At 43.3% G+C, this 15,729-nt stretch overlaps 1 protein-coding gene across 3 annotated transcripts in view; it reads left to right on the top strand.

The window, feature by feature from the left end:
• Positions 1 to 15,729, top strand: part of NTRK2 (neurotrophic receptor tyrosine kinase 2) — a 283,569-nt gene that overhangs the window by 229,234 nt on the left and 38,606 nt on the right. For all 3 annotated transcript variants that reach the window (XM_016223028.2, XM_087822730.1, XM_087822731.1), the window contains one exon: positions 579 to 813. In XM_016223028.2, the coding sequence (XP_016078514.1) occupies positions 579 to 813 (235 nt within the window). The remainder of the gene's footprint in view (positions 1 to 578; positions 814 to 15,729) is intronic.

Here is a 15,729-nt window from a genome sequence, read left to right on the forward strand (position 1 = left end):
AATGTCCAGGCTAAGGACACCCTGGGATTCTGCTGGAATGGGCTTGCAGAAAATGAGGCCCAACTGCAGAGGAGGTGGAATTGGAAAGACCAGAGATGCCAGCTCTGGCCCTGGTGGGGCACTCTGAGAGGTCGGCCTGGGTGCGAGGTGCTTGGCTGCAACGTGGCTGGGCGGGGTAGGGGGCGGAGGACTCAGTGCTCCATTGCTCTAGGAGAGCCAAACTCTCCTTCTTTATTTTGATTTTGTTGTTTGTTTTACTTCAGCTACCTACTGCTTTTCAGGGTCAGAGGTTCTGGCCAGTGCTTGACCCCAGCATACTTCTGAAGCCCCTAAAACATGAACCTGTCTGTATGCTGGGGGCGGGGGGCACCATTCAGGCCCACAAGGCCCTGGGGATTCTAGACTCTCTGGGAACTGAAGCCTGGGTGTTTCTGAAGTATAACTGTGGGTGAGGCATCTTTCGCTCCTCTTTATGCTAAGTCAGGCAGCGCCTTTTAGCACCAGCAGCTGATGGGTGGCAGAGGGCCCCTCCAGGCAAAGAACTCCAGCTCCACTGACTCCTTCTGTGTCCTCCGCAGGGCACACGGACCCGACGCCGGGCTGATGGCTGAAGGCAACCCGCCGACGGAGCTGACGCAGTCGCAGATGCTGCACATCGCCCAGCAGATCGCCGCGGGCATGGTCTACCTGGCGTCCCAGCACTTCGTGCACCGAGACCTGGCCACCCGCAACTGCCTGGTCGGCGAGAACCTGCTGGTGAAAATCGGGGACTTTGGCATGTCCCGGGATGTGTACAGCACTGACTACTACAGGGTGAGTGGCTGTGCCCACCAGGAGACCCCAGGGCCCTGCTTCCCTGGGAGTCCCTGATTGTATTATTTGCTAGGGCTGACGTAACAAAGTACCAAGGACTAAGTGACTTAAACAACTGAAGTTTATTTTCTCAAAGTCCCAGATTAAAGTGACTGCAGGGTTGGTTTATTCTAAGGTTTTTGTCCTTGACTTGCAGATGTGCTGTCCTTCTGTGTCCTCACATACACAGCCCTGGGGCCTCTCTGTGTGTCTGAATTCCCTCTTCTTATGAGAACACCAGTCAGGCTGGATTAGGGCCACACTTTAACTCAGTCACCTCTTTAAGGCCTTGTCTCCAAGACCAGCCATATTCTGAGATACCAGGGATTAAGGCTTCAACACATAAATCTGGGGAGAGCACAGTTCTGTCCACAGCACCTACGCTGCTCTTTCCAGAGCAGTGTGTGATATGTCGGTGAGGACAGTCCTCAGCCTGGGGATTTTGCCTGGGAGACCTGAGGGCTTGGGGAAATTCCTGGAGGACATCAGGTGAAAGGATTTTGAGGTTTGCACTTCATTCTGTGAAATTATGTCTGGAGCCTTTGTTTGAGGTCTGCCCTAAGATGAACTTATTCATAGAAATCATAGTACCCCAGACCTTGGAAGCTCGCACACAGAACCATCTTGGTGGAAAGCGAATTAGCTAGTGGCCATTTGGTGACGTACAAGAAGCTCCATCCCACCTATTTCTGAAAAGCCCCGCCCAGCCCGCCGCGGTCCCAGCATCGGAAGCACTAAGGGGTAGAGTTACAGACAATAATTTAAATCCACCGATTACCAGGATTTGGCCCCTTTGGCTTGTTAGATTTGTTAACTGAGAGCTTGGGACTTGAGAAACCTTGAAGTCATGATATTAAAAGCGAAGGTTCATGTGGTGTTCCACCACCTGAAACCCTCAATTCAGTTTTCTTGTTTTTCTGGAATTTCAGGGGGAAAAGAAGAGAATGGGAAGGGAAAGGAATAAATGTGCCCTATGTAGAGAGCCTAAGAGGGTAAAACGTGTAGCCTGACTAACTTTCGTAATAAGGTAGGACTGGCGAAGAAAATGCCTCTCCTTACTTTTGCTCCTCCCTTTATGATGTATTTTGAGAAGGAGCCTTCTAGTTTGTCTCTTATAATTTGCACTGCAGTCTCACTCCCCTCCAGTGCCTCTGCATTTAGCTGAGCCAATTTTGCTACAATTAGTCTAAGACAGCGTTTTTCAACCCATGTGCTTGACTAGTTAGTCATGGGCACTGACCTTTTTTCCCTTAGATTGTCGAATAAAAAAATGACAACAGCCAACACAGTGATAGCTGTCTGGTATGAATGAGTCAAAGTTATATCTATTTTATTGTCAGGTGTGCAAAAAATATATTTTTTGGTGTGCCGCAGAATTTCAGTAATTAGTGTATGTGCCATGAGATGAAAAAGGTTGAAAATCACTGGTCTAAGACAATGAATCCACTGCCTTGCTATATATTCTTCTGTGATTGTTTTGTGGGTGTGTTTTTCTTTGTCACCTCCCTAAGCATTGTCTACATTTTATGTATCAAGAAGGAGTGGAGATCAAATTGAAAAGACTTTCTTGGGTGTATTTATAGAAAACATGAGCATAGTTTCAACTTCAGGTATTCAACATTGAGCTTCAAATCACCTGTCCTGAGTCAACGGATGACTGGTTTGTTCTAGATATCTAAAATGAGGGAGGGTGTTTATTACCAATGGGTGCATCTCCTCTGTTAGCTCTGCTTCCCTGGTGGGAGGTGGGGATGGGGGTGACTCCCCTGTCTCAGGAGAAAAAGAAACACATGGTGCTTCCCTAAGGGAAAGCTTTGCTGATCTTGATGAGCATGTGGGAGAAACATGTGGCTCAAGCAAAAGCTTTCTCTTTAGCAGTAAGTTAACCAAGTTCTCAGAGTGCCTGGCACAAAATAAGTGCCTAATAAATGTTTTCAACCATGTCATTATCCAAATCGATTATCCACCCAATTAAAAAATTGGCAAAGGATTGAAGTAGAGATGTCTCCAAAGAAAATATACAAATGGTCCAATAAGCACATAAATCGATGCTCAATATCATTAGTCATTAGGGAAATGTAAATCAAAACCACAATGAGATACCACTTTATACCCCCTGGGATGGCTGTCATAAAAAGACAGGGAAAAACAAGTGTTAACAAGGATGTGGAGAAATTGGAACCCTCATAAACTGCTGGTGGGATTGTAAAATGGTGCAGCTGCTTTGGAAAACAGTTTGGCAGTTTCTCGAAATGTTCAGCAGAGAGTCACCACGTAACCCAGCAACTTCACCCGTAGGTATATACCCAAGAGAACTGAAATCATATGTTCATGCAAAAACTTACACACAGATGAAATAGCATTATTCATAATAGCTATAAAGTGAAAACAGTTTGTGTCCATCAACTGATGAATAGATAAAAATATCGTAATTTATATAGTGAGATATTACTTATTACTTAAAAGGAATGAAGCACTGATTCATGCTATAACACAGATGAACCTTGGAAACATTATGGGGAGTGAAAGAAGCCGGGCACAAAAGATCACATATTACATGATTTCATTTCTAGAAAATGTCCAGAATAGGCAAATTTATAGAGGTAGAAAGTAGATTAGTAGTTGCCAGGGGCTGGGGGCAATGGAGAATGACGACTGACAGCTACTGGATATGGAGTTCCCCTTTGGGGTGATAAAAATGTTCTAGAACTGTATAGCGGTTGTTGAGTATATTTGCAAATACACTAAAAACTATTGAATGTATACATTAAAAGGGTAAATATTATGGCATATAAATTATACCCCGATTTCTAAAAACCTGAAAAAGGAAAATACTAGCAAGATGGCGACATTGGACCTAAGGAGTCAGTCTTGGTCATTTATAAAAATACTGTCACTTTGTCATCTACCGTATTTGAACATTTGTTAAAAAGAACCCCCCACCCCACACTTAGATGACATATTCCTGAAGTACTTCCTTCTGAACTGATTGGAAAAAGAATGCGTCCCAGTTCCTTCATTCCTACGTGCTCTTGGAACGACCCCAGTCGTTAAGGAACACGCTTCAGAGGCCACGTTTCCTCAGGCCCTGCCCGCGCTGTGGCCCCGGCTCAGTCGCCGCTGCAGGGCTTGCAGGGTTTGCAGGGTTTGCCACGCTCGCTCGGCTGTTTATTGCTCCCGCTGAGAAGTGGGAAGGGAACCAGCCTTAAGCTGGCCTCAGTTATGGGGGGGTGGAGGAGGGATGTGAGACCTGGTGGTGTGACTGCAGCCAAGGAAAACAAAGAAAGGAATGACCTTCACTTTGCCTTCGGTAAAACTTCAAAACGATGGTTCCCCTTTGGGTCCCATGAGAGCATTTATCGCCGCGGAACTCCTCTGCAGAACACGCTCTGCTTGTTAAAACATCCAAAGCGTATCAGTGGAGTCCCTTCTGTTGGGTTTGCCCGACAGACGGCAGAGGCCGTGCTGTGTGCGGGCGAGCTCCACCTCGCCGCGGCCATTCCCGGGGCGCCCCTTCGCTCACAGGAGTTGTCTACCTGCTGCAGCGTCTGTGAGCTTGGCGTTAACCCCCCCATCAGGGTGGCTCTTCAGCTTCTCTGCCGCAGCCGCTGGGAAATGTGTTCTCCGACGGCTCAGGTTTCTCACCTTTTCCTCCTGATTCTCCTCCGATCTTCGCTGTCCGAGGCGACGAGCCGCTGTAGCTGATGTGGCCTGTCATCACCTGTGTTAAATATTCTTTCCTCCATGGTAATGGGGGAGGGTTTTTGTGTTAGCCAAGGCTATCTTACATAGAAGGATGGCCACTGGGCCTGGAGTCAACTTTACTGAAGACTAACAAGTCCTTTCTATTTTAGCAAGAACCAGTCCCACTGGCGGCCTGAGCCTTCTGCTGGTGGTGGCTCCTGAGCAGCCTTGTGGGGTGACCACAGCTCTGTGCAGTCCGGGGCAGGAGGGGGGGGCAGCTGTCCCTCCATCCTGGGGGAGCTGGCAGCACCAGGAAAAACGGCTGCCTTAGGCTCCCACCCTGCTGCAGCTGAGCTAATTATATCTTCCCAATGAAGGGAGAAATTGGAAGGCTACATTTGCGTTGAAACCAGCCTGATACGGTGGGTCCAAAATTACTCTAGCATTTATGGTCTCTGAATTGTTTTAATTAGCAGCTCTGCAGTAGTCATCTTTTATTTTGTTTTTATTTCTTCCCACCACTGGTAAAAACTGACATTTAGGGAACATCTTAACCTGATTTCTGTCACCTTCTGTCTATCACAGACCTAGGATCTCACTGTACGTGGTCATTACCATGCCACAGGGAATCCACTGAAATTTTCTAATCTGTACTTTGGTGGTTTTCACCATTAGGGTTGGACATGTGCTTAAAATGAATGTGATCTGTTGGTGAATAGAGAGCTCTAACCTCTGAAATCCTAGGCTTTTGTCTTTTTCTCCTTTGGGCTTTAGTTTTATGTGGCGGTGGTAAGAAATTCTATCCTTTAATTCATCTTCCACTTAAGAAAAGAAAAGGAAGCAGAACAGGCAAATTGATTTAGGGTGAACATTGACCAAAGTAAATGAGTGTAACTTGGCTAAACAAGGCCATGGACAGAATCTTAAAGTGTTAAAATGATATTAGCAACAAAGTCCAACAAATCACTTTTAGGTGCTCAATCCTAGTTTAATAGCTGCAGAGAGAAAAGAAGATGGGTTGTGCTAGCAAAAAGACCTTACTTGAACTTCAGGACCTTTCCCTGCCCACCCTGGAGTAAGAGGGGTGATGAACTAGGAAATAAGCCCTGAACCACAGAGGAGAGGAGAAAGCTTAGATAATTTAAAAACTGGACAAGCACATCAGAAATAATCAAGAGGTAACTTTCATACCTCAGTCTTTGAAAAGAAGGTGCTTATTTTTTAAGGAATAGTTTCATGTAATATGAACTTTTCTAGATAAGATAGGTAGGTAGGTAGGCAGATTAGATAGATAGGTAGGTGGACAGATCTTGACTCATTCCACAAATGTTTTTCGTGTGTGGTTGTGTAAAATGCCCATGTCATTTCCTCTGAGGTGTATCATTGCATCTCCCTGGTGAATGTCTGCTAATTCTTAAGAGGCGATTCCAGCTTCACCTGCTCCCTGACTTCCTCCAAGCAGAATAATTGCTCACGAAATCTGTAGTCTCTCAATACTTCATATAAATCAGCATTATAGCATAGAGCATGTTGCATCATGGAAATCTGTTCATATATATTTCTCACTAATATGAGAGCAGGGAGAAGACAAGTTTTATACATCTTTGTATCTGCACAGATTGACTGTACTAGGCGGGCAATCAATGATTGTTGAACAGGCCGCACACCAAGAAAACCCTTTTTCAGTGATTCTTCTTAGCCCTGTGGATGAATACAGATGATACTCAGATGTGCAGGTGGGCCTGGCTCTGAGGCTAGGAGCACTGGCTTCAGGAAGTAAAGCTAGAGCTACAGGGACATTCTTATCTCGGACAATTTCTTTTGAATGGAGAGCTTAGAGCTAAAACTTATTTGCATTTATACTATAGAAGAAAAACTCCCTTTGGTATACTCTGCTTAGAACCCTTAAAAACCAGGCACAGTGTTCACTTTAAGAGGCAACGGCATCCCTTCCTAAAAGAGGAATGTCCTCTATGTCATTAACTCTCTTTGAATGTATAATTTCTTATCTTCCCCCTTAATGTATAATACTTACACAACGACTCTTAGCTTTCACATGAGCAATTATAGGCAGTTCTGTTTGCAGCCTTTTGATTAAACTGGACCCAGAAACATAAGAGCTTATTTATTTTATGAAATCATCCTCAATTTATGTCTTACACAACACTTAGAGCACAGTTTACAGGAACCTGTCTGCCGAAGAGAAATCAGAACATTGAGTTCAGACTAAATCTATATTAAACTAGATTTGCATAAATTGTTTCAAGATTCTAAATTGGTTTAGTTTGTATTCAAGCCTCCTTAAGAACCTTTTACATAAGCTCTGGAGTTGCAAGAGTGTGGGTGAGTGTTCATTCATTCATTCATTCAGCACATGTCTATAAAACAGCTACTAAGTGCTAGATGCTGTATTAGATACTAAAGGAATCCAGATAAAAAAGACACATGGCCTGTGACTTGAAGGAGTTTTCAGACATATAACAGCGTGATACATGCAGGAATAGAGATAAGTACTGGCAGACCTAAGGAGGAAGCCACCAGTCTACTTTGGGAAATCAGAGTAGGTAGGTTCACACAGGTAAGACATTTGAGCTGGTATTTAAGATACAAACCTTAAATTGTTCTGTTGGCAAGAAGGCCCAGGACAGGAGGGAGAGAGACATCTTGGCCTAGGGCTTAGCATATGAAAAGAAATGGCAGTGTAAACATCACAGGGTGTGTGGCCCGCATGGGGACTCCTTTGTATGCATCTGAGGAAACAAAGGAGGCTATTTAGGCTATTATCAGATTTCACAGAGGCCTGTTTGTCATGCCAAAGACTTTGGACTTGGTCCTTTTGGCAGTGGGAAGCCACTGAGAGTTTTTATGTCAGAAAGGGACATATCAGATTGTGTTATGTCAGCTTATGAAAATGGATCCACCCAACAGAGTCCCAGATCCCCATTCCTGCACATCTTTGATTGGCCTAGAGCAGCATCTCTCAAACTGGGTCCATGAGTTGACAGTGGATGTTCACCAACAAAAGAGATCTCGGATCACTAGGTAAACAATAATTTCCTTGCTGCAGAACTCCTCAGTCTTTATTCAGTTACTGTGCTATGTGGCCTTTTAAGAAGGGCTATAAAAAGTGGCCGAGGCCAGCAAAGAAGAGTTGGCCTAGAGAACCTTTGCCAGGTCCCTGGTGTTAATGCATTTCCTAACCAGTGAAGACTGTTAGCAGGAGATGGGATAAATCCCCTATGTTTTTTCAGTCTTCTGAGTCCCTTATTCCTGAAGTCAATAGCCCATCGACTTGTACATAGAAGTGCTATATGCAGAAATTAACTATTTGTTTAAGTGCACTTGGAAAGAAGGTAGCCATAGACCATTGGCTTGGATGGGCTGGCCTAGAAGTAGAAGGCAGTTTCCATCTCTCTTGGTGATAAATATGTTGTTTGAAAAACCTATCAGTGAACTGCACTTATAAACTGCAGTAAAGAAAACAAGTTCTCCCACCTCTTTTAGAACAACTACTCCCTGTGAAAGCTTTTCCCCCTTTTTAATTAAATAACTTATATTTACACAATACTTCTTCTACAATTAAAGTTTTCCTGCCTACACAAGATTATGACTTAAGTAGGAGAGTATATTTTCTCCATCTCCAGTGAATATTGAGCAAGAGGAAATTATCTTAGCTTCCCTGCTACCTGTGAGAGATTCCCCAGGCTCCAAGCATGAATTGGCTCAAGAAGGCTTTGGAGAAAGATGTGTGGACAGAATATTAATAACGCTCCATACTTTTCACATTTTTCTCACAGTTTTTGTCCTTTGGGCAGGGACAGAACACCTTGGATAGATAAATGACTGAATGAATCCAAGATGGTATTGTGTTTCATATATCATTCTTAGGCATGCCTCCTCAATATGTAGATACTGAGTGAGATATGTTCTGTCCCCTAAAGAAAACTGAAAATCTCCTGGGGAGAAGAAATAAATGAATCACTCTGATACTGGGCCATGTGGTACATGTTGTGAAGAGTAGAAATAAATTGACTTTTACTGGGAAGTGAGATAAAATCTAGGAAATTCTTTGGAAGAAATCAAATTTGACCTGCGTCTTAAAGGCAGAATTACAGATGGGGGGTTGGTGAACTTAAAGACTATTGCAAATGATGAAGTTATAAACAAGATTAGGTGACCTTATTACAATGTATATCTTCTAATTTTGGCCTTCATTATGCCTCACAGTGCTAGGCACTTCTAGGTTCTTACTGATTATGATAATTGAAAGGAGGTTCCAAGAAAGATTGTATGATATTCTTCTTGGAAGTCTTTGAAAGTGAAGATGCTGTCACCGTAGTGGATCTTCCTAATGGAGATCACTCCTTAGTCCAAGCATGACTTGACTTCATCTCTCAACTCTCCATAAGCTTTCCTAGAATTCTGTCCTCACGTAGTTATTTCCTATTTCTGCTTGGTCTGTTTGTCCAGATATGAAGAACTATAAAACTCCTAGACATTCACTTTGTATTGCAAACAGATGTCGAATTACAACATTGTACACCTGAAACATATGATGTTACACAGCAATTTTATCTCCATTAAACAGAGAAAACTCCAACAGATTGTTACAACAGCCTAACCTGATATTGGGTGCTTATAAAGACATTAAAAACACCAGAACTGGTCCCTCGGCAGAGCTGCAGCAGCTTCTCTTGGTGATCATTCCACTGGTAGTCAGGAGAACTAGGTACAGGCATGTAACCTGAGGAATTCTACTTACCAGATGAAAGCAAGTTCCAAGGTGGGCTCCACTAAGAGAATTTTCAAACACAGTTGCTTGTGATATCTGACTGTGAGACAACTTCTCAAGTTCTTTTCATGCTAATGGAGGCAGAGCAGTGTTATCTTACCTGGCGCTAGAGCACCTCCCGCTATTAGGTTCCCAAGCTTGACTGCACATCTGAATAGCTCAGAGTGCCTTCTTCAAAATCTTGATTCCTGGGCCTCACTTTAGACTCACTGATTCAGCATCTCTGGGGGATGAGAATGGGAATTTATATTTTTAACAAGCTTCTTAGGTGAGTCTGATGTGCAGTCAAGTTTAAGAATCATATTGGCCCTGCTCAGCAGCATTTACAGAAAGTAGCTTGGGACATAACATAGTCTCACCTATGCTAAGATTTAAATAGTAACATAAAAAGATCTTAATTAGCAAGCTGCAAAACCACGTAAAATGCTGTTAAAATTTTTCTCCATTAATGGGTCCAAACTTGACCCATTATTTGCTTGATGGAGATGGTGCTACAGTAACTAATGGATTTTTAGGACTTTCCAATGGGAAAGGCACTTCGAATTTTAATCACTACTATGTTCTCCTTACCATCAGAACCTAGATTCCTTGAACCATGGCATTTCCGAGTTGGTAAATGAAACATTACTTGAGGCTCTCCCCTCTCCTCCTAGGCGGTGTGCTTGGCTCTAGCTAAGCTTCATCAAAGACAACATGAGGCTAGAGAGAGGGATAGAAGAAGCAGCAGGTTTAAATTGATGTGACAAGTCCCTGGACAAGCCAACATCAGAGCAGGGATGCCTCCTTCCTGCAGGGAGCCAGGGCTCCCCAGCCGGCCTGGCAGTCTCGGCAGACCCCTGCTGGCCTTCCATGTCACTGCACGGTTGTGTATCTGTGTGGGTGACTGGTGGGGGCCCTGCGCAGGAAAAGCAAGAAAAGGCTTGTGAGGAGTCAAACAGCTTGTCAAGGTATCCTTGTGGGTGTCTATATTGAAGTGTCACAGTATGAAGGCATTTTATTAGCAGCTATTTTAGAATCCTAACACTGAAATGGAACAGTTTCTTCCCTACATGGCATTTCCAGGCTGGCTTCCTCCCTCACAGCCCTACGACAGCATCAGCCACCTAAGGGGGTGGAGAACATGACGCTGGGTTCCTATAACTGCGGAGCCTGGCTATGTGGCCCACGCCCTCAGCCCTGGAGATAATTTGGTTCATTCACATGCTGCTGATGACGGGGATACGGCAGCGGAGGCTGAGGAGGATTCGAGGCTCCCTCCCTGCCTTTGCATAGAGCACAGGAACCTTCCTGGGTTTTGCAAGGGTTTAAAAAAAAGATCAATGCCAAATTTTAAGGGCAAAGGGGAACATTCGGCCCAAAGTGAAGTTGCAGAGTGAGTTAAGTCGATATCAGCGTGTTTTCTTGCAGTGCCACAGATGCCTGAATTCTTCCCAGCTCTTTGAGGGCAGGTCCTGAATTTCTTCTGGAAAACATATTAGGCTTCATTGTAGGACACAACTGTGACCTTCATAAACTCCCATTAACGTCTTAGAGGGTTGATGTTGGATCTTGTAAGGAAGACTAATGTTTATTGGCCCCCTTTTATATCTCAGCTTCATGTGTAACCTTCTTAACCACGTTTAACAATATACAGATGAGGAGAGTAATATTCAGAGGAGGCAGGTCACTTTCCTGGGGCTCCATAGCTTATCCAGGTGGCAGAGCCAGTGCCTGAACCTCTGGAAAAGCCACGCTCTCCCACTCTGACCTCCCTAATGCTCTCAACACAACCCGAGCTCTTCTAGTCTTCCCCTTAGGAAATGGAGAAGTCACCTGGTGAATTCTCAGACCTTTAGTGGTCATTACAGGTCCACCTGGAACACTGAGCTCACTGCCTAGGACAAAATCTTATAGCTTTATTGGCCAGTGGAGGAAAAGAAATACTTTAAATTTCAGAACCATAACCTTTCAGTTGGGAAAGGGCTTCGGAATAGCCAACATAACCTTCTTAAGTAAGAAACCTGGATTCTTTCCAGACCCCAAGCATGGCTAGTGTGCTGAGGAACACGGAGCCAGCAGACAGCAGACCTGGGTCTGCTCTCACGGGCAATATGCATGCAGAGTGTAGCTCTGAACAGCCCATCTAACTGCTCTGAACCCTACTTTCCATCATGTAAAATGGAAAACAAGTCTCTTCTGCCTGCTACTCAGGGCTGTGATGTAGCCACCATGGGAAGTGTGAAGTATGGATGCACATAAGTTATATTATTGTTATTATTGGTGAACAGGGATTAGGCAGAATCCCATGGCACATTCTGGGTTCTGCCTTCCGTATTTGGAAAATGCTTTCTTGGATAAACAGCTGTGAATCTGGGATGAGTTCCTACCAATGTGAGCACTGTCTCAGATCTTTATAGAATAGTCCTTGGGTGTTGCCTTCAGGACACATTCATTGGCCATCACACTTGCCATCTCTTCACGTCTCCTGAATTTATGATATGCCTTCCACCAGTATTTTACAGCCACTTTTAAAAATAATTAATGATAATTATTTTTATTATTTTATTTATTTATTTTATTTATTATTGGTTTTAGAGAGAAAAAGGAAGGGAGAGAGATAAATATCAATTTGTTGTTCCACTTATTTATGCATCCATTGGTTGATTCTTGCATGTGCCCTGACCGGGGACTGAACCCACAACCTTGACATATCAGGATGATGCTCCAACCAACTGGACTACCTGGCCAGGGCTGTAGCCACTCTTCATATATTCATTGTTGGTCAGCCCTCCTAGGCTAGAATGATGGTTATGAAGCTTTTGAGAAGGCCAAAGGACTTCCTTAATCCTTATGGCCTGCTGATCGGGACTCTGTGTTTCTTCTACTATGTACTTGAAGGCAATTTTAGCTGCCACCACAGAAGGCATATTTTAATATTCTCTGTGATAAGCTTTGTTTGTCTCTTTGTGGTTGGTCTAGAACTATTACTTGTTTACCTTTTGTCAGCCATCATGAGTCATAACTATTTGTCTGGGCATGAAACACATGCCATAAAGAGAAACCTTGTGGCATTAACCACACACACTGCAGCATGAGCTCGACTTTGATATCACGGACAGGGCTCTGCCTTCGGCATTCTGATGAAGCCTGGGGATGCTTTCCCCAAGTAAGGTTTTCAATACTGAAAATAAAATGCAAAGAGTTACAAGAGTGTTGTTACATTGCAGTACAGTTATGACATGTTAAATATGAACGTGGTTTTGTTAAAACATTAAATGAGATGTGGTGGCAGATCTAATAACCACTGCGATTTCAAAGTAGGGAACACAAATGATGTTTTGAGATAGCTGCAGCAACAATAATGTGATATGAAAATATCTGATTTCCACAGTTGACAACGTCACATATTTTGATACTACTGTGGTTTGTTGCCTACATTAATAACTGAAGTAAATGTTAACTTTCTGTTTGATGTTAGTGAAAATTAGATGCAATCCAAATTTATAGAGCCCTATGAATTCTATTTGTGGATCCCTTGAGGGTCTGGGCATTCCAGGCAAATAACTCTTACTTTAGAGCATTGCAGAATAGTGCACAGATGCTCATTAATCAGGTGTAATAAAGTCCGGGCTGAGAGCATCTGAAGCATGGAGGTAGAGGTGGGGCTAGCATACAGATTTTCTGGGTTTAAATCCCAGCTCTACCTCTCACCTAACTACGTGACCTTGAACAAGTTGCTTAGCCTCTCAACACCTGATTTCTTCAACTGTTAAATGGCAACAACCGTAATACTTTCTCAAAATGAAATTGTAAGGATTAAATGCACTTTAAATAGTGAGCACCTCAGAGAGGGCATTTCGTGCACCAGCTATTATTATAATAATTATATACTAATTATAATAAAGGCAACATTTAAAGAGAATATCTCAGAGATGTATAGCATTAGAGTGAATCAGCCCGGGCAGGCAGTGGTAAGCTGGGCAAGCTCATAGTGCTATTTGGCTAGTTGCGAGTTCAGCCTACGTTTCTCTACCTCTCAAGGATACCATGGGGGACGTTTTCAAGAGTCTTGATGAACCCAATGTACTTCATGCCCATGGTGACCTCCCGCCTTCTATCTGCGAGTTCACCTAACAGGAACTGGAGAATCATTTGCTGTGACTGAATCTTGATAAATCCATACTTGCTCCTCACCATCACTGCTTCCTTTTCCACGCGCTTTCAAACAAGTTTTAAATAACTGCTGTTCAAATTTCGTCTGGCACAAAGGTCATGTTCAGGTTATCAGTTGTTTCTGGAGTCCCGCTGCTTTGCTATGTTTGAAAAATCATCTCCCTTCATCATCTTGCCTTTCCTTTCCCCGCCTCCCTGCAGTCTGCATGAATGCCAAGCTTAATGTCGGGGGCTAGGCTGCGCCGTTATTTCACAAGGCCTGGAGATACACATTCTTTTAAAAAACAACGTTGAGCTCTCTATTTGTCTCATCTCCTTTGGATTTCAAATTCCCCTTGACCGTATCTATTTCATCTTTACTATATTTAAGATCAATCCCCTTGATGGAACAGAAAGAATCAAAATAGGAACTGCATAGTTAATTCACTCAACAAATACTTTTAGCGCCTTATATGCACTAAGAGAAAAAAGAAGGAGCAAAAATAGACACATCTTAGCCTAGTGGGTGGAGCTGAGGGTCATCTGTAGAGCCAGGCATTAATAAAACAATCCCAAAATATGTAAATAAGAACTGTGATAAGTATCATGAAGCAGACATCCCGAGGGCTATAAGAACCTGTAACGAGAGAACCTGGTCTGATCTAAGAGCTCCTGGGAGACTGAGGCAGGAATCTTCGAGCGAGTCCTGCAGGTTGGGTTAATTAGACCAAAAGAAGAGGAAAGTACACTCCAGGCACAGGAAATTACGGGGAAGAAAGCGCAGTGGCAGAAGGGACAGAGGATGGTGAAGGAAGTGAAAGATGGCCAGTATGCTGGGTACAGGGCATGAAGTGCAAAATTCATTTAGAGAAACAGAAAGAGACTAAGTCACATAGGACCCTGTCAGGCACACTAAGGATTTTTCATTATCACGAAACAATGGGACACTCCTAAGAGTTTAAGCAAGACGTGGATGGTGCAGCTCTGGAGAGCCAGAGCAGCTGCAGGCAGGCGGGGAAAGGGCTCTTGAGAAGGTCAGGAGAGAGCGAATGGTATGGCTAGCAAGGGTGAGGCCAGTGGAGACAGGGCCAAGTGAAGAGATTATAAGCTATTCAGGAGGCAAGATTGCAAGACCTAGTGGTGGATTGGGTATGGCAAGTGCAAAGCAGAGACTGAAGTCAAGGATGTAAAATACTTCTGACCTGCATAATTGGAAAGACGATGCTATCATTCACGGTCTTGGTTTTGGAGTGAGCTGGGGAGAGACCAATAATTCAGTTTGGTACATGTTGAGTTTGAGTTTAAATCACCTATATTTCAAGGATGTCTCTAAAAAGCAATACAGCAGTCAGAGGCGGGTGATGAAGAAGTCTGGGACCTGCTACAGGAGGGACAGGTGAGAGAACTGGTGGCATTGCGATGGGAGAAAGGAAGACCCAGAGCAAGTTAGCTGTCTCCTGCCATGCAGATTAGGATACTGGCTCCAGAGGCCAGAGCTGGGACTGCTGGGGAGAAGCTTCAAAAAACAGGTTTGGGTTTGGCACAATGTAAAAGGAACTGCCTAAGAGTGGAAGCTGTGATGTAGGCTGCCTTGCCAAGAGATGAGCTGCTTGTCACTGGAGGGAAGTGTCCAAACACAGGCTTTCTATCTTCCATGATGCTGTAGCAGGGGCTCAGTGTTTTGTAAATTGTGAAACCCAGTAATGTTCTAAGAAGCTTCAGTAATTGATTCTATAAACAGCTGATTTAAATGTCATCTGCTTATGTGTGTTATAACCATTAATAGGACTACTAAATGCATTAATAAAAACTAGTGGAACCATTAATAAAAACTAGTGGAACCCAACATGCTCAAATGGGTTGTATATAAGATTTTAACACATTGGGCAACAGCAAAGCTTTAATGTGTTTTTGTGGTTTGATGTATAATACATAAACATTACCAGTTTGAAGCTTTAGAAATAAATTCAAACTAATATGATACATTTTTATTTGATTTAGTTTGGGGAATTTTATTTTAAGATTATATATGCTATAGATAATTTGTAAAGATTTTTATAACTCAAAGATTCCATGATTTTTATTCTGACAATTAAAATCAGCTACCACATTCTCATTTCTGGTCATAAAGGATATGACCAGATGTAGGTCCTCTCTGCACAGGGGGAAACTTACAAAACACTTTGCTTTCAGAATCAAATATGGTTCTAACTCACCTTATGCTCTCCAGTGAGCTGTCATTCTACAGCTCTCCTTGCTTCTTTCTAACT

Source organism: Miniopterus natalensis, chromosome 12 (genome assembly GCF_054644295.1).
Source record: "Miniopterus natalensis isolate mMinNat1 chromosome 12, mMinNat1.hap1, whole genome shotgun sequence".
Classification (NCBI taxonomy): Eukaryota; Metazoa; Chordata; class Mammalia; order Chiroptera; family Miniopteridae; genus Miniopterus; species Miniopterus natalensis.